Genomic DNA, 26,329 nt, shown 5'->3' with positions numbered 1-26,329 from the left:
GTGGGAGGAAGGAGAAGCTGGGACAGCAGCTGGTATGACAGAGGATTAAATCAGGTCAAATCAGGACAATTACAATGTATGGAGTCTTGCAATACAGAGCTAGTCGACACATTTAAAATACTCATCAGTCCAGTAAGTGGAAATGTGGGGGAGGGGGTAGTGACCTTTTATATGCCTTCCTTCTAAGTGCCATGATAAGCATATTGCGGGTTGTACACATGAATAGGACCCAAAAGCAGTACAGGTATGTCCAAATAGGCATCCTCCAGGTATATTGGGCTACAACATCTATAGTCTGCTTCCACATTGACTGCCTTAGCTGCTGCACTGTTGCATTGTTGTCCCTTGTTGTTGTTGTTGTGTTCCTTCAAGTCATTTCTAACTTACGGCTACCCTAACCATGGGGTTTTCTTGACAAGTTTCTTCAGAGAGGTTTGCCATTGCCATCCTCTGAGGCTGAGAGAGTGTGACTTGCCCAAGGTCACCCAGTGGGTTTCCATGGCCAAGCAGGAGTTAGAACCGTGGTCTCTAGAGTCATAGACCAGTGTTCAAACCACTACACCATGTTGTTCCTTGCCAACTGACAAAAGCATACCCCCCACATCTTTTGCCTTCATTGCCCAAGATTTCTGCAGCAGGGAAGGCATTCCCAGGAAACTTCCAGTGTGAAATCTGATGACATTGATTGCTGAATCTTCATTGATTGCAGGGTTGAGAGGAGGAAGATGCTCAAGGTGTGTTCTAGGGATACTTCAAATGTGGCTTATTCCCTCCTATTCCAAAAGAAGGTCAGAAAGAATCAACAGTCTAGGAGGGCAATTATTCCCAAACTTTGGTCCTCCAGATATTTTGGACTTTAGCTCCCAGAATTCTTGACTATTGACCAAGTTGGCTGGGGATTTTGTGAGTTGAAGTCCAAAATACTTGGATGACCACAGTTTGGGAATCACTGGTCTAGGGTAGCAAATGCACACGTCCTCACTTCCAGATTTTGTTTGAAAACAGGCACTATTTGGTTGGCAAGAGCATGACATGGTTAGGCAAAGTTGTCATAATGCTGTGTCCCAAAGGAGCCTGTTTCCTGTCATTGGTCACTATTCAAAACAGCTATCTTCAGCTGGAGTACAGAAAGTGCTGACTAAATTGGACTGGGACTCCTTGGTTTACAAGACCCACCGGATTTCTTGCTGTTGAATGTGACATAATGTTAGCAAAGGCAAGTTTTTTCCCCCTCTCTGACCTCTTTCTTCCTAAATTGCCGGAGGGTGCTGATTCAGCGCTACACTACTATACACACATTCATTTCTCATTGGAAGAATTTCTCTGAATAGATTTCTCCTTTGCACCGACATTACTGTACAACCTATTGTGACAAGGGAGGTATGCCAGCCAGATATGATCAAAGTGGTGGTGGTGGTGGGGATCGTTCAGACCACCAGTTTATTATTTCTCTTTCACACCCCTGCCATTTGTGAGTGGTCCTAGCAGTTATGCCAAGAAAGGCCTACACACAAAAGACAGTATTGAAATTTCTTCCTATGTGTGTGTGCAAAGTACACTAACAAATGCAGCAGGGTGAATGGGAAGAATTTCTAGAGGGTTAGACTTGTTTGTCGGCTACCACAATAACTACTGAAATCGTATGAGATCTCAAAGAGGAATCAGTTCAGGACACCCTAAATGTTTGTATAATCCATTCATGTAGGATTTCCATCTTCCACTTTCTCACATGTGGAAGATGGCAATCCTACATTAATTATACAAAACTACTCCATCCTGGCTCTCATAATTAGGTGAATGCAACACATTAATTGTGACATTTTTTCTTCTTAACCTTCATAGTTGTTTTTTTTTACAGTTGCAACTAATTTGAGAGAACAAGTGCATAACAATAGTCTAGACTTGAGACAGAAACATGCAATTTCACTTCTCTGCTTGGTCATGGAATAGGCCACCATTATTGCCCAGCAGATCTACCTTACAGGCTCCTGCTTCTTGCTGCCTACCACTCACTGTGCTCATTTTCTCTTTCCTCCTCCTTTTCCCCACATTTCACTTCCCACCTTTACAAGGTAGCTGTAAAGGCGCCGAGGTAGAAGGGAGGGTTGAGCGGGCAAGGTTGGGGAGAGAGGAAGCTGGAGGTCCGGAAGGCCGAGGAGAAGAGAGAGGAAAAGGGCTGCAGCTGGAAGAAGAAGGAGGGGCCGTCCCAGGAGGAGCCACTATAAAGAGTGAGGGAGAAGCGTACAGGGGGAGGAGACTTTGCAGAAGAGGGGGACACAAAGAGGAGCGGGAAGAAGGGACAGGAGGCACGCTACTGGCAGAAGGCGGAAGCCCACAGGGAAGAAGGACCACGGGTTGGTTCCCTCGAACCCGGGCCGGTCCCATAAGGGTCGGGGCTGCCCTACCAGCCCGCTGGGAAGGAGTCAGGCCTGGAGAGCCTTACAACCCCACGTTGGGAGAAGGGAGGCCGGACGCCTGGTGGCAGCGTCGAGCCCGGGCTCAACTCCCACCTCAACACCGCGAGTGGGAGGAAGAGGAAGCCGCGGAGCGGGCAGAATGGGCTTACCGTCCCTGGAGAGGCCGAAGCGTGGCCAGGAGCGACCCGTAAACCTCAGGACGGCGAGAAAGGGTCCACGAGCAAGAGGCCCAGTGAAGTAACTAGGGCCTAAGTGGGGCTGGAAGGGCTTGAGGGACAGTTGGGAAAACTGTGTTGGGACTGGGTGTTGTGTTCACAGTTGTGGAAGAAGTAAAGTTGGTGTTCAGCAGCATAAACTCTGGCCTGTTACAGACTGCCAAAATAAAGCTGCTTCGGGTCTCTTTGGAGGTATGCTATTTAAATGATGCATGCATCTTAAGAATCCGGAAACTGCACCAAAGCTGCCCTCCAGTGCTTAGGAATGGAGTGTGGCTTTGGCGTGACCTCCAGACTCTTGGGACCCATGCATCATTTAAATAGCATACCTCCAAAGAGACCCGAAGCAGCTTTATTCTGGCAGTCTGTAACAGGCCACTGTTTCTGAGTGAGCTTGTAGCCGCAGAAGGGTTACAAATGAAGGCAGGAGGAGCCCTCTCCGGGGCGGGACCCCAGGCCACGCCCACAGTAGCCTTATCTTCTGTTGCTACACTTCACACCCTCCCTTCTCTCCTTTCCTCTCCATCCCTCATTGTTCTCACCTTTCCCTCTTATTCCCCACCTTTCCTCACCTTGAACCCTCTTAATGCATCCCCTTGCTTCTCACTCCACTGTTCACATTGCTTGCTCTCCCCTCCCTTCTGATCCTTCCTTTGCCTGATCTTCTGTCCTCAAAGTGTGTTCTTCCTACCTTACTTCTTGCACGATATGATTCACACTCACTCCCTTCCCTGTACTTCCCTCCTACTTCCTTTTTGACGAAATACAATTTACTGACGACTAAAGGTGAACCAATGTGATGTAGTGGTTTGAGTATTGGACTATGACTCTAGAGACCAAGGTTCAAATCCCAGTTCAGCCATGTAAACCCACTGAGTGATCTTGGGCAAGTCACACTCTCTCAGCCTCAGAGGATGGCAATGGCAATCCCCCCCCCATTTGTGTAAATAAACTTACCAAGAAAACCCCATGATAGGTTTACCATTGTGTGACTTGAGGCACACAACAAAAAGGATGACTGAATACTGAAGGCATAAAATCTAGATTGGGGTGAAAATCATGAAACTCCAGATGTTTTTGGACTGCATATCCCAGCAGCCTTTAGTAACAATGAATAATGTTTGCCATTGCAGTTCAACCACATCTGGAAGACTGCATGATTCCAACCCTAAGTTTAGATAATAGTGTTACAGATCATTTTTCTTGCCTTTAACAATGTTCAGTATTGAAAGTGTTAAAATGAGGTGTTTGGGGTGCAGAAATTAATCACTTTTATGAATCCAGATGAATATGTACCATATAGGAATCCTTTTGTATTTCTTACTCTCTTCCGGCAGGCCTTTCCAGATTAAAGTACTCAGCCATACAATGATCTCTCCCATATATGTTATGATTTTGCCCACCATTATTAGATTTAATGTTTTTATGTAATTTTAATTCTGATTGTTTAATTCTTTTTTAAGGAGGGGGATATGGTGTATATGTTTGTATGATTTTAAATGTTGTACTCCACTTTGATTGTTTTCACAAAAAGCGGGATATCAATAAAAGTTTTATTTATTATTTATTTAGAAGCAACAAAATAGCAAATCTCTAAACATGGAAAAATGTGCCAGTTCTTAAAAGAGCTTCACTTTTGTGGTTTATTAGGTGCCAATAATAATAATAATAATAATAATAATAATTTCTTACCCTTCTTCCAAGAAGACTTTAGGTGAAGGGTTGTTAACAGGATTCTTTCTCTCACATTTCAGACCTGCGCAGAATGACAGCTGGTTTCATGGGCATGGCCGTAGCCATCATCCTCTTTGGATGGATTATCGGGGTGCTGGGGTGCTGCTGGGATCGAGGCCTTATGCAGTATGTGGCAGGACTTCTCTTCCTCATGGGAGGTAAGGGGGGAAAAGTTACCGGTTGTGTCTCCTTTATCCGAAATGCTCCAAAATTGAAAACTTTTTCATGGGTGGCTATAATGACATCTTTGCTTTCTGATGGTTAATTTTGTGTTTAGACTTCTCTAAGGTATCTCATTATGTATGTATATGCAAATAAAAATATTCCAAAATCCAGAAAAATCTAAAATCCAATACACTTCTGGTTCCAAGCATTTTGGATAAGGGAGACTCAACCTATACAAAGAAATCCCATTTTATTTCTGTCCTTTTTGTGAATGCATTGCATTGTTTTATTTCAAAATGCCTGATAGCCTGTTCTGATTCTGATATTCCAATCACCGTGTTTTAAATCTAGTACAGGAAATCTGAATTTGCAAATCATTGGTTAAAAATTAATTTGTTGTTCTAATTAGTGAAAATTTTCAGTACTGATTTTAAAGTATATAATTTTAATCATTACATGCCAGAAATGTTATTTTTCAGTAATAGCTAGCATTTCATGTTACACTGATTTGCTTTTTGGCCATTCTTTGTAATTTCAAATGCTTTTCCATAATTGAATGACTTAATTAACAAATAAATCAGTGAATTTTTAAACACCTTTTTCTTAATGTTTAGTCATTAACAGACTGTTTTTTTAAAAAATGGTGTAACATTAACATGTTAGCACAACACTATTTCCCAACACTATTCCCAAATACTTTTTATATCTATATAGAACTTTTCCTGACTGTTCACACAACTTTACTTATCTTACTATAATAACTAGCCCAAAACACTCTGTTCACTATACCTGTATCACTATTCTTGGAGTGGATGGAGATGAGTGAACTGATGTTATGATGACTAATGAAATGGCTCAGAGTCACACCAGAGAGATGACTCAGAGGTAAACCAAGGACATGGCCACACTGCTATCTTAAAACATGTTCATTGTGTGTATGTTTTAAATTCTTTAAGAGCCTCTTTATTTTGGCAGCCTGTCTAAGCTGCAATTATGTAGACTCCTGAAGAAAGGTTGTGGCAGTTAAGATGATTTAAAATAAGTCTGTAAGGTGGTTAACTATTATGCAGTTAGCAGCAATGTTGTTGAGTCTTATCTTTGTATAATCAGAAATGAGCTCAACCAATTTAAATGGAATCTGCTCCCAAAGAAGTGGATGTAAGGGTGGGAGTCTAAATTGTTTACAGTGGCAATGAAGTGAAGGGAGACATTTCAGAGTTTTGGGTTTCATGTTTAATTGATAGATTGGATTGCCTTAAATTGCCTCTCAGTTTTTGATTTTACAAGACAAGCCAGAGAAAGGTCATGTAAGAAGTTAGAAATTTATATACAAAACTTAGGCCTGTTACAGACAGCCAAAATACAGCTGCTTCGAGTCACTTTGGAGGTATGGTGTTTCAATGATGCATGCGTCTTAAGAGTCCAGAAGCCGCACCAAAGCCACGCTCCAGTCTCCTTTATCAGTAGCTCTGAGAAGTTTCAGTAAACCTACTTGAATCTATTTATATTAGTCTCAGTCAGATTACTTTCAAGTACAGCTGTCAACTTAATAAAGATCTTTTAATCGACTAACTGTCTGGCTTTTAACCACATAATGAACTGATTAGGTATTGCATTGCCTAAATAAATATACTTTATTTTGAGAATCCTGACAGACTGAAGTTGACAAGTCCTTGATGGAAAAGGTTGCTCAAACCAATAGTTAGTTTCCTGGTTAGAAAGAGGAAAGCCATCTTTATTTTCTTAGCTAAATTTGTGAAACAACAGACATTGTTGTAATTCTCTTATGCTCATAACAAAGGTTTGGGTATGTCATGAAAAAGAGACATGTCATGGAAAGAGAACATACCTGTGTAGCTACTAAAATCTAATTTATGATAGGTCAAACTTCCTTTTTTTTTCTTCCATCAAAAAGCAAGTTTCTAGGCTTCATTTTTGTCCAGATATGTTTGAAAGTGTGTGAGCAACACCTACTGAAATCTCCGGCACCAGAGGCATAGGTGTTTATAAGATTTCCAGTAGTTGGAAGGCTTCAGTGTGTTGTGTAGCTTCATATTCCTCATCATGAGAATGAAAGTCAGAATACATTATGTAAAACAGAAAAAATGCAGAATACATTATGCAAATTGTCTCTGCTTGAATAATGTATACAGTCACAGTACTCAACTGTGACTGACACTTTGTACAAAATCAAGATTGTCTGCCAATAGAATTTTGACTTACATATTTATTTTAATCATGCAATAGACAGCACTGAGAGTCCTATGTTGGATAAGCATAGGCATGCCAGCAGAGATTTCTGCCTTCTCCCAGCACACCTTATGCGCAGATACTGCTATTCATTGTAAGGGAATAATGCCCTTCTCAAGCTTCCGTGCTCACATTAATAGACTGCTAACATAAGCATTTCTTTGTGCAAATGGGCCAGCAAACAGACCATATGAACTTGATAATTATGAGCATCTTGCCTTAAACATGTATTTTTCTCCCTTGTCTTTAGCAACTTGATTTAGAAAATGCAAAATCTGTGGATATACATCAGGGATGGGCAACTGCAGCGGAATGAGGGATCAATTTCCCACCCCCGCCTACCTACCTTTTCCTCAAATACCTACCTTTTCTTCAATTTCTCCTTCAAACTCATATCTGGAAGTGGCATCACATTATTTCCTGTCATGATTTTGAAGGAGAAAATAGGGGGAAACAAAGTATTTGAAAGAGGGGACATGGTTGTGAGGGGGCTGGAAGGTGTTTTTTGATGTTTACATACATTGGAAGGTTCTGCGAATAATTTTCAAATGGTTTTCACCACAAATTGCAGCTATTTTTATGTGTAGGAGTTCAGGGGTCTTTAGGGTCATATAAATGTTGTCCTGCAGCACATACTGTACATTGCATTTTAAAAAAATGAAAAACTGATCTTGTTCAGACACTCTAATAAGGTGTATGGTCTTTTATATCTATAAAACTAAGAAAACACTAGTGGAGCTTGTTCTAGTGGTCATGACTACAAGTGTGTCCCTGCCATTAGTCAGGTTCAAGGATGGCTGATGGTTTCTATATCAGTGGGGCTCCAAATTTTGATTTAAGCTTTAAAGGTGCTGAACTCTATTCCCAAACTGGTTCAGTGCTTTTGAGATTTATTTTAAAGCTAGTGAAAACCTGAAGTTGATTCACCATCCTCAGTGGTCCTCACTAGGGTTGGCATCGCCTGCTTCAGTAACTCATGGTGTCACCCCATTGACCTCCTTCCATACCACACCATACAGAATCCTTAGTAATGTTTTTTGTACCAATGTTGCTCATAAATTGGAATTCCCATATATTACTGAATGTGATGGTAACAGTTGTGGCACAAACAACAAGCAAAATTAAAATTATACTATTATTTTATTATTTATATCCCACTCATTTCCCAAAACTGGGACTCAGGGCAGCGGGTTACAAGATTTAAAAAACAGTACAATTAAATGTATACAAGAAAAGTACATTAAAACAGAATTGAATTATTACAATATTAAAACAAATTACATGTTAAAAGAATAAAATACCATTAAAAAGGTAAAAATGTTTAAAACAATGTAACACCCAGGACCATTCTTACTTTCTGTTTTAAATGCCTGTCTGAACAGAAGGGTCTTAACCTGCCAGCAGAAGGACAACAAGTAAGGGGCCATTCTGGCCTCCCTAAAATTATACCCTTAAATTACAATGGGGATTGGGCATGGCCAGTGAATAAGAATATGGGATATATAAAATAACAACAGCTGGAGGGTTACAGCCTAGGATGAGGATGACAGCTAATGTGGTATAGTATTTTGAGCATTGGACTATGACTCTAGAGACCAGGATTCAAATCCCCATTAGCCATGGAACTCACTGGGTAACCCCAGGCAAGTCTCAAAGGAAGAAAAAAGCAACACCCTTTGAACAAATCCTGTCATAGGGTCAACTTAGGTGACATGATGGCACATGATGGCACATGACAATAATGACATGATGGCATATTACAACAATAAAGAATTAAGCTATCTTCATTTTAGCAGCATCAGACATTCAGAGCTTGTCAGGAAAAAAAATTCACAGAGAATAATTCACATTTTTAAAGTCTAAAAACCCTATAAAATGAGAAAATTTGGGTTGACAGAACACCTGGTTCCTCCCATCTGGCTTGACTGTGTGAGCTTGATAATTTCAAGGAGCAGAATTTTGTACACTATGGACATATTTCCTACACATGCATGAGTGTTCAGCACCCAGGAAACTAGGAAACTTGGAAAGGTTACTTTTGGGACTGCAACTTCCAGAATCTCCCAGCCAGCATAGACAGTTGTAGTCCAAGGAAGTAATGTTTCCAAGTACTAGTCAAAAGTGAATACTAGGAGAAATTTCGAGTCTTCTCCTGGTAGCTTCTGTGCATACTTGACATATAACTAGGGTTGCCTTTTGCCCCGGAAAACCCAGAAAATCCCAGATTTTCCATCCCAGCTGGCTGGGCCAGTTGAAGTGGTAAATTCAAGATTTTTCCTTCATCACAAGCTGATGCGTAGGTTACAGTGTGGCAGTGGCAACGAAGCAGGAAACCGTGCAAGAAGACTTGCACTGATAGGAGCCTCATTCTGCCCTGTAGGCTCAATTGCTACTGTACAGGTGTAGAACCGAAACCTTATTCTTCTTTTCCTCCCTGCTTCCCCCAACAGGCCCTGAAGGTGGGAAAGGAAAGGAAGCAAGCAGAGATGGCCTTGTGTTGTGTGGTGATTGTGTCAGCAGCTTGAGCCTAGGGCTAGGCAGCATCATGGAACATCACTTCCAAACAGCCTGGAGAAAGTGGAGGGAGTCCTTTTACTCTTGGGGGCTCCTTCTCTTCCCACCAACATTTGGAGTGGGGAGAAGAAAAAGGACCTCTTCGCTTGGTACTATCTTCAGGGGTAACCGTGTTGGCCATATAGCAAAGTACATTAATATCCATAATCCACAAAACAGTGATACCTTATTTGTCCAACCAAAATGCACAAAATACATATAGAGGTTAAAAAATAATGATAGAAAAAGTGCAATGTTTAATATGTTGAATTTGCATAGTCAGAATGCAAATTAATAATAGTTACAGTAACTTGCATAATATGCCAATTAGAGGCTCAGATATGAGGGTCTAGAATATGACAACTCCACATATAACAGGAAGTTTGTCATCTAATGCATTATGCCAAGTATTTGATAAAGTACATGTTCTTTATCGTAAGGTCGATCTCCACAACCCTCAAATTCTTAGACAGTCATGAACATGATTATCCAGGTGGTATTGATATGTGAATACAAGGGAGAGGTATGATACATTTTTCATGAATCTTTAACTGTGTTTTTATATTCAAGCAGTCATATTGACATCATATGCTTAAGACTTTTGTAAGGTATTGGATTTAGAAATTGGAGCAGGGGGGAGAGCCCCGACACTATACAAAAATCAATAAGAACACAAGTCAAACGAATTAGAAATTGGGTAACTGGTAAGTTCCCCAAAGTAATTGTTAACAGGAAAATTATCATTAAATGGAAGTGTTGCACAGACATCAATTCTTGACCCAGCACTATTCAATATCTTTGCAAACCATCTGGAAGAAAATAGAAAATCATTGCAGATAAACACAAGGACTAGTAGGATAGCAAAGAACAACAACGCTGACAATTCTACAAAGAAAACTGAACTATTTAAGAGCTTGACAAATTCAAGGAATAGGCATTTTAAGACAGATGAAAGGTTGGACAAATGAGCAGCAAAGAACATAATGGCTACCAGAAATTCAGACATCCTATTTTACTCTGTGACAAGTCTAAGAGATGTAATTTAGTACTGGCAAAGAAAGAAGACTGATTCACACTTATGTGGCAGACTTGTAGTTGGTGTGGTCACCATGGCTGGCCTTACGGTTAATCGGAGGGAAGCAATAGTTATTCAGTATCCAGAATAGTTAGCAAGCTGCTACTTATTTATTTTGCTATTATTATTTTTCCTGTCAGGGGATAGATGTTTATGGGACTTTCCACTTCATGTGCCAAAACAATTTGTCTGGCTTTGGGTACCAAACTGCACCTTGGCTTAGTGAGTGACTTTGAGATGCAAAAAGGGAATGCTTTGGGGGGGGGGGGATGCAAGGTCAGGAGTGAGGAAGAAATAATGGTCTGCTACCTACTTCTGTCAGCCAAACCAAACCCTCACTGAGGGACAGAGCCAGGAGGTTACTATTGTGCTCATGTTCTGATCAGGGATTTCCCATAGGCACTAGTTTGGCCAATGTGGGAATGGAATACTGGACTAGATAGGCCTTTGGCCTGGTCTATTGTGGTTCATATGCTTTTATGTTCATCTGTGAGAATTAGGTTATGGATTTTGGTTGCATTAAGCATACAGTATATGACCATTTGTTGTTGTTGTTATTGTGTGCCTTCAAGTTGTACCCAGTTTATGGCAACCCTAAGGTGAGCCTTTCATAGGGTTTTCATGGCAGAGAGGGTTTGCCATTGCCATCCTCTGAGACTGAGAGAGTGTGACTTCCCCAAAGTGGGTTTCCATGGCTGAGCCAGGATTCAAACCCTGGTCTCCCAGTGTCCCAAGTCGAATGCTCAAACCACTATGCCATGCTGGTCTACACCTGACCATAGATGACAACAACAACCAAAGAAAAATCAGATCTTTGCAAGTCTGTCATTAAGCAGCTTTTTCCAAGTACCAGGGCTGGATTTTTGGTCACCTTCTTATTCTGAACACCCAAACCTTCTTGAAGAAGTGTAAGGCAAGCAAGGGCATCCTCTGTTGAACTTTGGCCATACAGTTATTAAAGTCACAGAAGCAGCAGACAAACAAATGGCAACATGAGTAATGATGGCAGATTGAAACAGATTAGTCTTTCAATACTCCACCCAGAGTCTGCTGTATGAAGATAAATCTGTGTGACATCTGTCAGGAGCAACCATCTCTACCCTTTGGTGGCTTCCAGAGCACACAGATGCTGCTTTGTTGTCAATTGGTGCAATAGCAGAGCACCCCATGTGAGCTGATTTTAGCCCCATTGAGTTCAAAGCTTAAAACAGCCAGCTCCTGAAAAATTGATGGATTAAGCTCAGTTGGCTTTCTGGATCCTGTAACAGGAGCCAAACAAACCAGTGATTTCTTTTTTTGAGAGCTTGCTGTTTTGACCATTTGGGGGGAACATTGAGCAAGGACAGGGCATCCTGGGTATTCATTGACAAAATATGACCCTTGCCAACCTTGTGTCAAACAAATGAACAGACAAGGAAGCCAATGTTTTCCTTATATTCCATTTATTTGCCTTTATTTTGCAATGCTCTAGGAGCGTCCCTCAGGGTAGTTTTGACATATGGTATTGTTACAGATGACTGGATACATTAGTAGATTCATTCCTATGGCTTGTCAGAAATATATTTCCCTCCCTTTCAACTGTAGACAACAATTGGCCCTTCTTAATGAAGGGTTCATGTTTCTCTTTTGCCTGTCCCCTCTCTCAATTTTCTTTGTATTGTCAGGTTTTTATTTCTAAGCTCCTTAAAGCAGCCCATGTCTTTTTTATTGTTATTGTTGCTGCTGCTTGTGCAATAAAGCACCATATTACACTGAATTAATATTAGTAAATATGACATCAATAGCATGTCTAACTGTATGAATACCTAAGTACTTCTCCATGCCTTATACATCAGTCCCTTTGGGTGGCTGGCAAGGATGCCCATTAGGGGTCACGGTTATTTCTGCCACGACATATAACAAATCACCTTTTGGTTCACCTCTGTTTTCTCTCCAGAAGTAATCTGTCCATCATTTATCTTTCTGCTATTACTGCTGCCACGGCAAATCTAGGCAACAATTTTGTTGGCAGGCAGAATAGGGAGAAGGACATTTAAGCATTGTGCCATCACCACAATGGCACAAAAAGGGAAGCATGTTTGATTGCCCTTCTCCAAGCCCTTTCACAATACACAATTATGGCATTATATTCCACTTCAGCTGCCATGACAACATCCTGTGGAATCCTGGTGTTAGTAACTTTGTGAAGCACTAGAGCTTTCTGGGTAAGAATCCTAAATGCCCTTCTCTAAATTGCCATTTGCAGGATTCCACAGGATGGAAGTATGGTAGTTAAAATGGAATATAGCACTATAATTGTTTAGTGTGAAAGGACCTTCACCCTTAGGATAGCAAAATGACATTGTCTTTTTTGCAGCAATAATAAACCTCAGAAACTGAGAGTGCAATGGGTCCAGCTTATCAGCAGGTTACAGACTGCCTCCCTCAGAAGGTCGGAATCTACCAATCCTATCAATGGACCAAGTGTTGCAGCTTGGGTCTCAGCTTTCAGTTTCATTTTGTTGTCATTCAGGTTTGATTTATTTATTTTATTTATGTTATGCCTTTCTCCTGGTATAAAGAGTCAAAGAGGCTAAAAAAACCCACTTGCTGATTTCTGCATAGGAACTTGCTATTAATGACAGAAGAATAGATGTAACTTTTGTTTCTGGTTATTTGGCAACCTTATCAATAGACTATCTCTCAAAGCTGAAAGTTCAGAGGTCTGCCTCAGGGATGGTTCCTGAGTTGTTTTAAGAAATTTACCTCTTTATCAGTGTTGGATTTTTTCCCTGCCAGTTCCTATTACTCAGCACAACAATGATTTGAACTGAGTTTTGAATCTGATTATATCAAGGGATTTGTCAAAATGAATCATTTGCGGGCTATTATCTTGTACTCTCACATCTAGAATCCCATGGTGAAGAAGCAGCAGTCTAGGATGCATTAGATACTGGTACTCAAAAATGTGTTTGCAATGAGGTTTAAAATACATGTTGAAGCAATATTTCCTTGTTAGTCAAAATTACAGCCTTGGGCAGGAAGTGGACAGGTCTCAGAAAAATATTTGCCTTTGATGTTTTGTATATTCTTTTCCTTTTTATATGTGTTTCACAAACTCTTCTTTGTAAATCATATAAAATGATCCGTAACCATATTTTACATATATTTCCCACTATATCCAGTGCAGCAGAGACACATACATGAGGGGACTCATTTCCTGAAACCTGAAACGGACTTGTTTGGCCAGAACAAATCTGCGTCTATCTAGGCCCATTGCTTGCTGGGTATCAAGTTTCCATTTGAACCGCAAAACTTGGAAGTGGGTCATACCAGTATGGGGCCCTTTCAAAATACACAATTATAGTACTGTACCATATTCCACTTCAGTTGCCATAGCAATATCTTCTGAACTGCTGGGATTTGCACTTTAAGGAGAGGTATTAAGAATTTTCTGCCAGAGAGCTCTAGTGCCTCACCAAACTACAAACTCCATAGGATTTTGCCATGGCAGTTAAAGAGGAATATAGTACTATAATTGTGTGGTACTATATTGTAGTACATTGTATCACAGTTGAATGCCTCTCCTCTTGCCCTTCTTTGCCTGGTTTGCTCAGTCTACCCTAGTGGTCAGTACAGGCTTTGGTTGACCACTTCAGGGCTTAACAAGATTTTTTTGCTATCCACATTGTCAGGTTTCAGAAGGGGGGCAGTCACTACCCTGAACTGATTCATACACAAAATGTAGAAGAATTGGCTTGGATCATACTGTTAAATAGATGGTCACACCAGGAGGTTAGTCAGGGGTCTATGATCTGTACCAGTAGAGAACACTCAATGGTATTTTCATAGTGGAATGTGTTTCTTTGGCTCACTCTTTGGTTTCTGGGACCCAGTGGTGGGATTAACCTTTAAAGCTACCTGAGGTCCCATCTCCCTTTCAAGGCTTGGGGCTTGTGGGTTGGAGTAACTGGCTTCTTAGCAAGGATGTCTGGCTCGTACAATATTATTGAATATGCCTTGGCATTGCAAGGACTGGTGGCTCCCCCATGAGGGGAGATCCAGAGGAACCCTTGCCTCTTCAGAAGCCTGCACAGTTCTAGCCCCTCTCCAGATCCTTGTATATAAACAAAGTGCAGCCATACTTTACTCAACTCTTGCATCCTATCTATTTTACCCAAATGGAAAAATTAATATCCCAGAGAATAATAAATACCAGATGCTGAAGTTTAGCAGGTATAAGGTGGGTCATTAGATGGGTCAGAACCTAGTGTACAGCAGGCCCTCCATATTCACTGGAGTTAGGGGCACAGGACCCCCATGAAAGTGGGGAAAAGTGCGTGGGTGGGTGCGTGCGTGCGTGCGTGGGTGGGTGCGTGCGTGCGTGCGTGCATGCTTCTCTAGGAATCTCTAGGTCCTCCAGCCCAACTCTACAACATCCACCAGAAGTTAAGCATAGAATTGTCTATAAATTTCTAGTGAAGTGTTCTCTCTGGGAATCTGTAGATGGTCTGACACGAATTCTGGCAGAGGTTGATCACAGAGGTTGATTGCTGAAGGACCTAGAGATTCCTAGACAGATCATATTAATTAAATCCATGAATAAACAAATCTGCAAATGTCAAATCTGCAAATGTCGACTGTTATAGAATAAGTCTCATTGATCTCCCACTGTAAGTAGGTAGAGGCCCTGATAGCAAGTGGTGCCCATGTCACTGGAGCAATGAATCTTCTCTGGGTTCTACTCTGAAATGCAAATGCACTTTTCAGAGTGCTGAACCTATTTTGGTGAGGTTTAAATAGAAGTAACTTTCTTGTTTAAGTCATCATATTTCCCATCAACATGTACAGAAGTGACAACTGGACAGTGAAGAAAGCTGACCGGGGGGGGGGGGGGGGGGGGAGAGGATCAATACTTTTGAGATGTAGTGCTAGAGAACAGTGGCGAGGAGATTGTGGATAGCCAAGAAGACAAACAAAATGGGTTCCTGAACATGCCCAAACTATCCCTGGAAGCCAGAACGTTTATACTGAGGCTGTTGTATTTTGGCCACATCATGAGAAGGCATGAATGATTAGAAAAAGCAATAACACTAGGTAAGGCAGAAGGAAGCGAGCCAGCATGATGTAGTGGTTTGATCATTGGACTATGACTCTAGAGACCAGGGTTCAATTCCTTGCTGGGCCTTGAGTCCCACTGGGTGACCTTGGGCTGGTGACATCCTCTCAGCCTCAGGGGAAGGCAATGACAAACCTCTTCTGAACAAATCTTCCCAAGAAAACCCCTTGGTAGGTTCATTTTAGGGTTGCCATAAGTCGGAAACTACTTGAAGGCACACAGTGCGCGCACACACACACACAGCAGAAGGATGCAGAAAGAAAGAGAGACCTTATGCCAGATGGATGGACTCAGTCATCTGACCCTGCACAACCTGAGTAAAACAGTGGAGGACAGGGTGTCTGGGAGATGTCACATCCACAGGGTTGTCATGAGTTGAGGTTGACTCAAGAGCAGTTAACAATAACAACAGTCTTTTTTAGGACTGAAATGTGGATTTGTAGTGAAATTAGCTAGGATGTGTTAAGAATGGTAAGAAGAAGAAAAAGAAGAAACTTAGGATAATAGTTAGGTTATAGTTAGAGAGAAGCAGGAAGTCTTTCTTTTTAAGAGGAAGAGTGTAGCTGGGGATAATGGGGGTTATGTAGTACGTTTTTTTATATTTATGTGTTTCATATGTTCATGTGTGTTCATGTCTCATGTATTATTGTGTTTATGTTATTTTTGAATAGTGAATAAAAATCCTTTTAATACAGATATAGAGGCCTGTCTCGTGTGCTGCTCACATCATCCCCCTGGATATGTACAGCTGAGAGCAGAAAAAGCTGATGCCAGCCCTGCTTACAGCAGATAACTTTCTCCCTCCCCTCCAGCATTTGGTATGTAATTTGAAGCCATTTTGCTGCATACCAAAAGCTCAAGGCTCAGTCTGTTGTGAATGAGACTGGTGCCTTTTATTCTTGCTATCACAAAATCAAAAAAAGGGCTTGGATACTGCTCTGCCTCAAAGACAAACACATATGCAACATGGCCAGGCCCTGGGCACCTTTCCAGACCACTCAGCCCCAGTAATTTGTATAGATCCCCCCACCCCCACTGTCATGACCCCTAGCCCCCAGAAGCCTGTGTATGTGATTCTGACAGTATGCATGTAGAACTGAATCAGACCAGTAATGAGAATAGTGGACAGCACTGACCTGAGATATGTTACTGGCTGAATTGCCCCACCAAATGATACCCAGAACCCAAGGAACAGAATACTCAAAGGTCACATTTACAGTACAGAATTACAGCACAATTATTCCACTTTAAAAAGGTCCATGGTTTCATTTTTGAAATCTTGGCACTGACAGTTTAGAGGGAAAAGCATGTAGACTTCTTGGCCTGAGTGCTCTAGTACCTTACCAAACTACAAACCTCAAAATTTCCTAGAGGAATAATAATCCTGTAATTGTATAGCATGAATGGGCTAACACTTATTGTGATGCATGAGGTAGCAAGGGTGCAAATATTTCTCCCCACCCCTGGCTGTAAAATCACAAAGTCAATAACTCATAATAACTTGTAAATAGCTACCCTCTTGAGCCCTGGTGGCGAAGTGGTTAAATCACTGTACTGCAGCCACTCACTTACAAACCACAAGGCTGTAAGTTCAATACCAGCCAGGGGCTCAGGGTCATCTCAGCCTTGCATCCTTCTGAGGTCACTAAAATGAGTACCCAGCTTGTGGGTGGTAATTGGCTTTCACACTACAAACTACTTAAGGAGTGCTTAAATGCACTGATAAGCTGTATAGAAATGTACTTCCTATTGCTATAATATACTGCCATTTTGAAAAAGGCCAAATCTGTTGTCTAGGGTAGTGGTAGCAGGGACAGGGCTAAACAGACCTGGTTCTAGATATATTCCTACCTCAGAGAATAAGTTGACTGAACTGGCACTCAAATCTTTCTTTAACACTGTTGATAGGACAGTACCTCAGCCTTCCACTGTACCTGAAGGCAGAAGCCTTGCTTGAGTGGTAAAAGGCAAACCATGTGGCATTCATCGAGATTCCCAAGTCAGTGGGATGGTGAATCCACTCTGGGTCTTAGAATTAATGTAGTTTGAGACCACTGTAACTGTCACGACTGCATCCAATGGAATCCTGGGGTTTGAGGTTTGGCAGGGCACGAGAGCACTTCTGATAGAGAAGGTCAAATATCTCACAAAACTACAAATCCCAGAATTCCATAGCATTGAGCCATGGCAATTAAAGTGATGTCAAACTGCATTAATTCGGCAGAGTAGATGCAGCCTTAGTCCAAACCTAATAAAAGGAACTATCCAGAGTCCTGATCCTATGTGGAGAATAGGGTTTAACATCCTGGATAACTTCTTTAAAATTTAGATCAAAGTCCAGAGCAGATTCACTGCTCCAGTGGCTTGGAAGTCAGCTCTCCCCTTCCTCCATGTCTTACTGCCACTTCTTAACATGTGCTACCTGAGGCAACTGCCTCATTCTGCCTAAAGGAAGGGCTGGATGGTTAACCCTCACTAACTCTTCCATTGCCCAGCTGGGGATTGCCCCAAGACACTGTTTTGGCACACAGCATTCCTCCTCACACTCCTGCCTACTGCTTTGCGCTTTGAATGTGATAAGGAAACCATTACAGAAGCAGCTGTTAATGTAATAGGTTTTGAGAAAGGAAATTCATACAAGAGAAACGTACATGATGAAAGACTTCTATAAATAGAGAAAGCCAAGGAGACTGGTGGAAGGAGCGCTACTGGGTGCAGGTTTGGCCTCACCTTAGGGCGCGTAATGCTGGTGAGTGGATGGCTAATGGCAAAAGCCTAGATACAATAGGTATAAGTGTAAAAGCTTTTATGAGATGGCTAGAGACAAAAGGTCAGCGAAAGACGGGAGTTTGTACAAATGAAACGGTGTCATAAAAACCACACAGCAGAGAAGGGATGCACTCTAATAATTGGGTGAACTGAACTGAGTAATGATGCTGTCTCTGTTTGTGAGTCAGATTGTGGGGAGGGATGCCCTCTCCATTTTGCTGCCTGATGACAAAGGTGTTGAGGGCAGGAAATGGGAGTGGGGGAAGGAAGGGAAAGGGAAGGACAAAAACATGGACGTCTTTGTGGAAAGGGGATGGGGAAATCTCTGTGTTTTACTTTCTCCTGCACTATTATTTTTTAAACCCTCTATTCCTTCCCATCCCAAATGTCAAGACATTTATGAATTTTAAGAAAGTCTTAAAAGAAACATGACAGAAACCAATTTATTTTGTGTGGGGTAGAAACTTTTTAACCTTTAAAATATGTATATGCCACTGTTTCTGCCAATGGCAGCTGGTAGCTTCCGTCTCAGTGCAATAGTTAATCCCTTCTAGCTTGTAGTGTGAACATTGAAAGAGTTATCCAAGAAGTTGAACCCAATCTCCAAAATAGGTTCAGCAGCTTCCTAACCCCCATCTAAAGCATAGTGACCAAACAATGAAATCAGAGAATGGAGAAGGCCTTTCCCCTCTCTTATACAAATTTCAAAAGCTGGAATGGAAATATTAGAATCATAGAAACGTAGAGTTGGAAGAGACCACAAGGACCATCCAGTCCAACCCCTTGCCATGCAGGATCTCTCAATCAAAGCATCCCTGACAGGTGGCCACCCAGCCTCTGCTTAAAGACCTCCAAGGAGACCTTTTTAGCTGCCACATCACACTGTTGACTCATGTAGTCTCTGTTTAGCCAGGTGTCCCCCATCCTATATCTGTGCATTTTATTTTTCTGCCCTAAGTGCAGTACCTTACATTTCTCCGTGTTGAATTTCATTTTGTTAGCTTTGGCTGAGATTTCTAGTCTATTCAGGTCATTTTGAATATTGATCCTGTCCTCTGGGGTATTTGCTACTCCTCCTAATTTGGTGTCATCTGCAAATTTGATATGTATTTCCCCAATTCTGTCATCCGAGTCATTGATAAAGATGTTGTATTGCACTGGGCCCAGGACAGAGCCTTGTGGGACCCCACTGGTCACTTCTCTCCAGGATGAAAAGGAGCCATTGCGGATTACCCTTTGGGTTCGGCCAGTCAACCAATTACAAGTCCATGTAACAGTTACATTGTCTAGCCACATTCCACTAGTTTGTTTGCAAGAAACCCTGTCAAAAGCCTTACTGAAATCAAGATATACTATATCCACAGCATTCCCTTCATCTACCAAGCTAGTAATTTTATCAAAAAAAGAGATTAGATTTGTCTGGCATGACTTGTTTCTCTGAAACCCATGTTGACTTTTTGTGATTATGGCATTGCTTTCTAGATGTTCACAGACTCTCTGTTTAATGATCTGCTGTAGAATCTTTCCTGGGATTGATGTCAGACTAACTGGACGATAATTGTTGGGATCCTCTTTTTTCCCCTTTTGGAAGATGGGGACAATGTTTGCCCTCCTCCAGTCTGCTGGGACTTCTCCTATTCTCCAGGAGTTATCAAAGATTATTGCCAATGGCTCCAATATTACATTTACCTGTTCTTTTAATACTCTTGGATGTAGTTCATCTGGTCCTAGAGACTTATATTCATTTAGATTAACAAGGTATTCCTCTAGTCTACTATCTCTTTGCTTATTCTGTGCTGAAATTCCCCTATTCTGTCCTCTGCTCCATTATCCTCAGATTGAGCACCCTTTACCTTTTCTGAGAACACAGAGGCAAAGAAGGTGTTGAGTAATTCTGCCTTTTCTCTGCCTTCTGTTAGCATTTTGCCATCTTCTCCATGCAGTAGCCCTACCATTTCCTTTTTCTTCCTTTTGCTTTGGACATATCCAAAAAAGCCCTTTTTATTGTTCTTAACCTCTCTAGCAAGTCTGAGTTCATTCTGCACTTTATCTTTTCTGACTTTACCCCTACACAGGCTAGCTATTTGTTTGAATTCCCCTTTGGTGATTTCCCCATTTTTTCATTTCTTATACATGTTCCATTTAAAAGTTAACTCAGTTGAAAGTTTCTTAGTCATTCATCCTGGTTTCTTAAGGCATCTCCCATTTTTCTTTCTCACTGGAACTGTTTGAAATTGTGCCTTCAGTATCTCCCTTTTGAGAAACTCCAATCCATCCTGAACTCCCTTCAACACACCTCTTGAGACATCTTGTCAGGCCTACAAATAACTGCTTCTGTACCCCTCAGGAAGGAGTCCCCCACTATGACCACATGCCTCCCCCGAACCTTAGCAGCGACTGTTCCCTCTGGTGGGACTCTCAGGTTCTCCCGCTCTGTCCCTGAAGTCTTCCATACTGCTTTTCCTCATCCTCCTTGATAAGGGAAAGAGCTTCAAATCAATTCTCTAGCTGCAAGCTCCCAGAACAATCCCTTGTTGGCCTAGTTCTCTGTGTGACATTCCTCCAGCTGTCAGCCTCCTGTGTATGTGAAGTGACCTCCTCCGCCCCAGCAACTTCCTCTGTGTGATCCCCATCCAAGACGGTTGGTTCTGTTCTGTCCAGGAAATCCTCTTGCTGAAATGTAGCTACTCTGGACTCCAGCTGCTGTCCTTTCTCCTCCAAGAGCACTACCAGCCTGCACTTGGTGCATGTGAAGTTCTCCACATCTGTAGGCAAGAAGGCAAACATCCTACAAGTGTTGCAGGTGACTGCAGCAGTTCCGTCAGTGTCCATACTGAGAAGTCTTAAGTAATTACTGAAACAGGACTGTGGGCTTCCTCCTCAAAAAATCCTCCAGTTGATGTAGCTGAACTGCATATCTCAGCATTCTTCGCTGTTTGCAAAGTTGGCTAAGGTGTTAGATATCATCAACCAGTGGCAAACCAAAATGGGGGCATGGATGGTTTCCACTCTGAGTGCAAAACATAAGGGGTTGCAATGATGGTTCCCCCACCCACTGAGACACTAGAAAAGGGAAGAAGGGCTCAGCTGCAGAGGAACACAAATTGAACACAACCTGCCTCAAGGCAAGCTGATGTCTCCTCCCCCCCCCCCTTCCCTTTAGAAATTCCTTGAACAAGGCAGAAGGCATTTCACTGTACTGATGCATAACCTGCACTTAGGACAAGAAGTCACTGTCAGGTTAGAATACAGAGAGAATGGTTACTAATTGGAAAAAGGGTCAAGCAAGGCTGCATTTTATCACCTTAATTGTTTAACTTGTGTGCCGAAAATGACATAGGTATACCAGGATTAGATTCAAAAGAAGGAGGTCTGAAAATTGGGGAAAGGAACATCAATAAATTAAGATACACAGATAACACCATACTACTAGCGGAAAATAGCAAAGACTTGGAAGGATTACTGAAGAAAGTCACGGCAGAAAAGTACAAATTCAGGTCTACAGCTGAACATTAAAAACAAAACAAAAATAATGACCACAGAGGAGTTAGATAACTTAAAAATAGATGATGAAGACATTGAAATAGTTCAAGATTTTTCATATCTTGGTTCAGTCATTAATCAGAGTGGATTCTGTGGTCATGAAATCAGAAGAAGACTGAGACTTGGAAGGACAGCTATGAAGGAACTAGACAAGATTCTGAAATGTAAAGATATATCACTGAATACTAAAATAAGGATGGTATAAGCCATTGTACTTATCATCTCTATGCATGTGTATGGAAGCTGGACAGTGAAGAATGCTGATAGGAAGAACTCATTTCAAATGTGGTTATTGGAGGAGAGTTCTATGGATACCATGGACAAATAAATGGGTCATATGAGTCTGAATTCACCCTAGAAGCCAAGATGACTAAACTGAGACTGTTGTACTTTGGCCATATAAAGAGAAGACAGAACTCACAAAGACAATAATGCTTGCTAAGGTGGAAGGCAGTAAGAAAAAAGGAAGACTGCATTTCAGATGGATAGACTCAATCAGGGAAGACACTGCCGTGAGTCTGCAGGACCTGAATAGGGCTGCTGAGGATAGAGTAATTGGTTACTCCAGCTCAGACATCAGAAGAGCTGCCAGACCCAGAAAAAACCACAAACAAAGGGAAGGTATTTTTACCATACATCAAAGGAGTAATGGACAGAATAGGGAAACTGATGAGGAAACACAACCTCCAAATGATCTATAGACCAAGAAAATCCAGCAAATGCTGCACTCAGCAAAGGACAGGAGAGACCCTCTTACAGCTGCAGGAGTCTATCACATACTGTGCAGCTTTGGACAAGTCTACATAGGGACCACCAAACCCAGTGTTTAAACACGAATCAAGGAACACGAGAGACGCTACAGATTGGGTCAGCCAGAGAAATCAACAGTAGCAGAACATGTTATAAATTATCCTGGGCATATTTGAAAATATTGAAATTCTGGACCATGCCAACAACTGTCAGGTCAGAATGCACAGAGAGGCCATTTAAATCTACAAACACCTGTACAATTTCAACAGGAAAGAAGAAACCCTGAAAGTAAACAAAGTTTGGCTGCCAGTCCTGAAAAACAGCAAAATTAAGACTCATGATATGCAAATGAACACCACCCAGGGTCAGGGGATTTCCCTGCAGACAATGGATTGCTATTTAAATAGACACAAATCCTCATTGCATATCCTCCCACCCTGAGGCCTTGCCATTCAACAACAGACCAACACACAGATTAACATGTAAATCACTTTCTCTCAACCAAGGGTCACACAGATGCAGGCGAAACATCAGGAATAAATTCTTCCAGAACACGGCCACATAGCCCCAAAAAAAACTAGAAAAAACTATGGATGCTGTGAAAGTCTTTGACTTCACATTTTGTAGTTACTTTATCATTACTTTTCAAGAGCATTGTGAGAAGTGGATTTTGAGTGGATTTTTAATGCCATTCTTTTATAAATTCTAAGGGACCATTCCCTTCCCCACACAATGAAAAATCATGGATAACAAATTGACAGGTTCCTTTAAATAACCACTGCAACATGTAATGACCGGAAGTTACTTTTTAAAAATCTGTAACAAGTCACAGGGTCAAAGGAGTTTTAAGAAGTAACTTTCTAAGCCTTGTCCCAAATACCTATACAGTGTGGAAGTTTATTGGATTTATTGGTTAGTGATTCTTTGGATGTTACATGAGCTTTTTAAAATGGCATTCTTATGTCAGCCAATTTAAATTTGTCTCTTTACTTCTTATCAGCAGATTAAGGATCTGTTCTTTTCTTCTCTGGTATTCTGTCCTTGTTCTCTTTATCCTCTTTGCCTGCCAATATTGTATCTTGATAAAGACAGTTACTTGCTTTGCAAAACCTCTAATTTCAGCTGGAATGCCAAGTTTCCTGTAACTTCTGTTCTTTATCCTGGTTATCAGCAATACTTCTGTATCTGAGTCTTTCTGCTGGCTTATTAGTTCAACTTGCTACTGCAAGATTTGTTTTAGTCTTTAAAAATATGGCACTGCAGGCCTCACCTGGAAGCTCCAGTCTTAGAAATGACAATCCTGGGTGTCTGATAAGCTTATTGGAAATTTTGGAATGACTTTGTCTAGCAGGTTCTTGATCTTGCAGCATTATGTTTTTTGTTTCTTGTAAATCTTAAACTTGTCAGCATCTAACCTGTGGTAAATTTCTCCTTTCACATGCTGCTAGGAAAATAAAGGGCAGTACTGGTAAAAGTTTTTTGTGATGACTTTTTTTTACTCCTTTCTAATTGACTAAACAATTTTCCTGTGAAGTAGAGCTTAGAAAAGTAACCTTTTTTGGATCACAGCTCCCAGAATCTCCCAGCCAGCATGCCTAGGAACCATGGTGCCTGGGGATTTCTGGAAGGTGTAACCCCCAAAAGTAGATTTTCTGAGCTCTTCTGTGAATCCTACATGGCAGAAATTTTATTTACTTGTTTGTTTGTGATATTATTGTGTTGCCTCCCAGCCTATAAGGGCTCCTGAAGCAATGAACAAATTTAAAAATACAGAGATTTTAATTATTATTAAAAACATTACAATTATCTTTAAAAACAATCCTAAAATCCAGTTTTAAAATGTAAACATGGAGCATTTTCAGACATTAAATGCCATACAGTTTTGGCTGCCCATTGGCAGTTTAAATGGGGTGGTTACAGAACTAGATGTTCTAGTGGCCACAGAACTGTGGGTGGTAAATTCAGTCCAGAATTCAGTCTTAACCTCAGAAGAACCAAGTTACTGAATCCATTTTGGGAGATCAGATTCTGCACCTCGGACAGTTGACCCTATATCTGGACTAAACCTTGGAGGGGATTCACCACCTACTGACATGGAAGCCACCAATGCCTAAGGTTGAGAAGGTACACTAGAGTGGGTAGACAATCGCTGCTAAAATCTTGCAAGCCTCAAATGTTGCAGGGTGTTTTTAGGAGCTGGAGAGTGTCAATAAACGTTTTAGCTCCAGCTGTCAATGATGGCAGAATAGCATTGCTGCTGCTGCTTCTACTATTACTAATTTATTAAAATAATTATATCCCACCCTCTATGTAACATTCTCATGAGAGGAGATGGTGGAATATTGCCTTTCCCATTAGACCTAGGCAAAAGCAAACTACTTCAACCATTCCTAGATTATGGGTTCTTCTTTTTTTATAATTTTTTGCCATCCTAGCCACACATGTCCCAGTTTCCATCTATGAAATGTTGGTGGATATGTCATTCTAGGATTGTTTCTCTTGTCTGTGTGTCCTAGAAAAGGGGCAAAGAAACATCCCCCAGTTTTGTATTTTTCACTGATAGGTGGAAGAGAAACCATTCAACAGCTTCTTCATCCAGGATGGCTATAATGGATTATGTAACAGATCATTTAACAAAAACAGGGTAGTTTGTGTTGCCAAAAACACAAGAAAGTGGTGGATAATGTTATTCATTTCTCTCTCTCATGATACCCTCCAGGGAGTAAGGATGTGACAATTGTCCTTATCACATCATACCTTCACAGTAACTGTTTGGTCCCACTTTTGTATCAGTTTTATCCATGACATTATGGTTCTTCTAGTGCTGTTGTGCTCTACAGTCATTTGGAATGTGATTTTTTTTCATGCTGAAAATAATCGGTTAATGACCCCCTTTTCCATTATGATTCAGTAGCCAATTTGAGTGCAGATGTCTCATTCCACTTCACTGCGAGAACAATCAATTAGTGAGTATGGTGTGGGTGTGGAATGGTTGTCCCTCCTTTGGGGATTCCCAAGGAAATCTTCAGCAGGGAAACCTCAGACTATTTCAAACAGCAGAAGCTGAAATAAATGGGCATTCATAATGTTTACAGTAACAGAGAGATAATGGAAGGAAAGTGAATTCAGCTATCAGCCCAAACCCATTTCATATTTAAGAATGGCTTAAATGCATTTGGTTTGAATATACAGTCGCCCCTCCATTCTCATGGACTTGAGATCCACAGTCTTGAATATTCATAGAGCGGTGACCTCTGTTAATTTCATTCATGCTTATGGGCCTTGAATATATGCAAGTCTCCATTTTCTGGGGGGAGGGGGTTCAGAATGGATCCCCCATGAAAATGGAGGGTTGACTGTATTCAGCCACATCTAGTTGTGCATAGGAATAGGGTACTCAACTGAAGTCCTGTGCACACATAGCAATGGAGTAAGACCCCTTGGAGTAGGATTGCCAGTGAAAAACAGGGCAGGGCAGTTGTGCAGAGGAGGGAATTTCAGCAGGTGGAAGCTGTGTGCAACAAGCCTTGCCTTGTTTTCCAACTGGCAACCTTGCATTAGGCACATTTTAACTTTGTTAGGAATGCTCCTCATGTACACCAGCAATAGGGAAACTTTTTTTTCCTGTCAGGGATCCCATTCCTTTAGGGATTACTTGCTTTGGCTACAGGCCAGCATTGGGCAGGGACTATGTCAATAGTACCCAGGAGCATATTTTCTCTCTTTCTTTTCTGACTTAAGACAATGCCAATAAAATGCT

At 41.3% G+C, this 26,329-nt stretch overlaps 1 protein-coding gene across 2 annotated transcripts in view; it reads left to right on the top strand.

Moving 5' to 3' along the window:
• The window catches only part of TMEM178B (transmembrane protein 178B), a 367,738-nt gene that overhangs the window by 317,848 nt on the left and 23,561 nt on the right, over nt 1–26,329 (top strand). For both annotated transcript variants that reach the window (XR_006104266.1, XM_042470422.1), the window contains exon 3: nt 4,387–4,524. Coding sequence is in view for 1 of the 2 variants with exons in the window: in XM_042470422.1 (XP_042326356.1) it covers nt 4,387–4,524 (138 nt within the window). In the remaining variant the exon portion in view is untranslated. The remainder of the gene's footprint in view (nt 1–4,386; nt 4,525–26,329) is intronic.

The sequence above is a fragment of the Sceloporus undulatus genome, chromosome 5 (genome assembly GCF_019175285.1).
Source record: "Sceloporus undulatus isolate JIND9_A2432 ecotype Alabama chromosome 5, SceUnd_v1.1, whole genome shotgun sequence".
In the NCBI taxonomy this organism is placed as follows: domain Eukaryota; kingdom Metazoa; phylum Chordata; class Lepidosauria; order Squamata; family Phrynosomatidae; genus Sceloporus; species Sceloporus undulatus.
The sequence above is the reverse complement of the archived record's forward strand: the minus strand, read 5'-3'. Positions and strand labels throughout refer to the sequence as shown.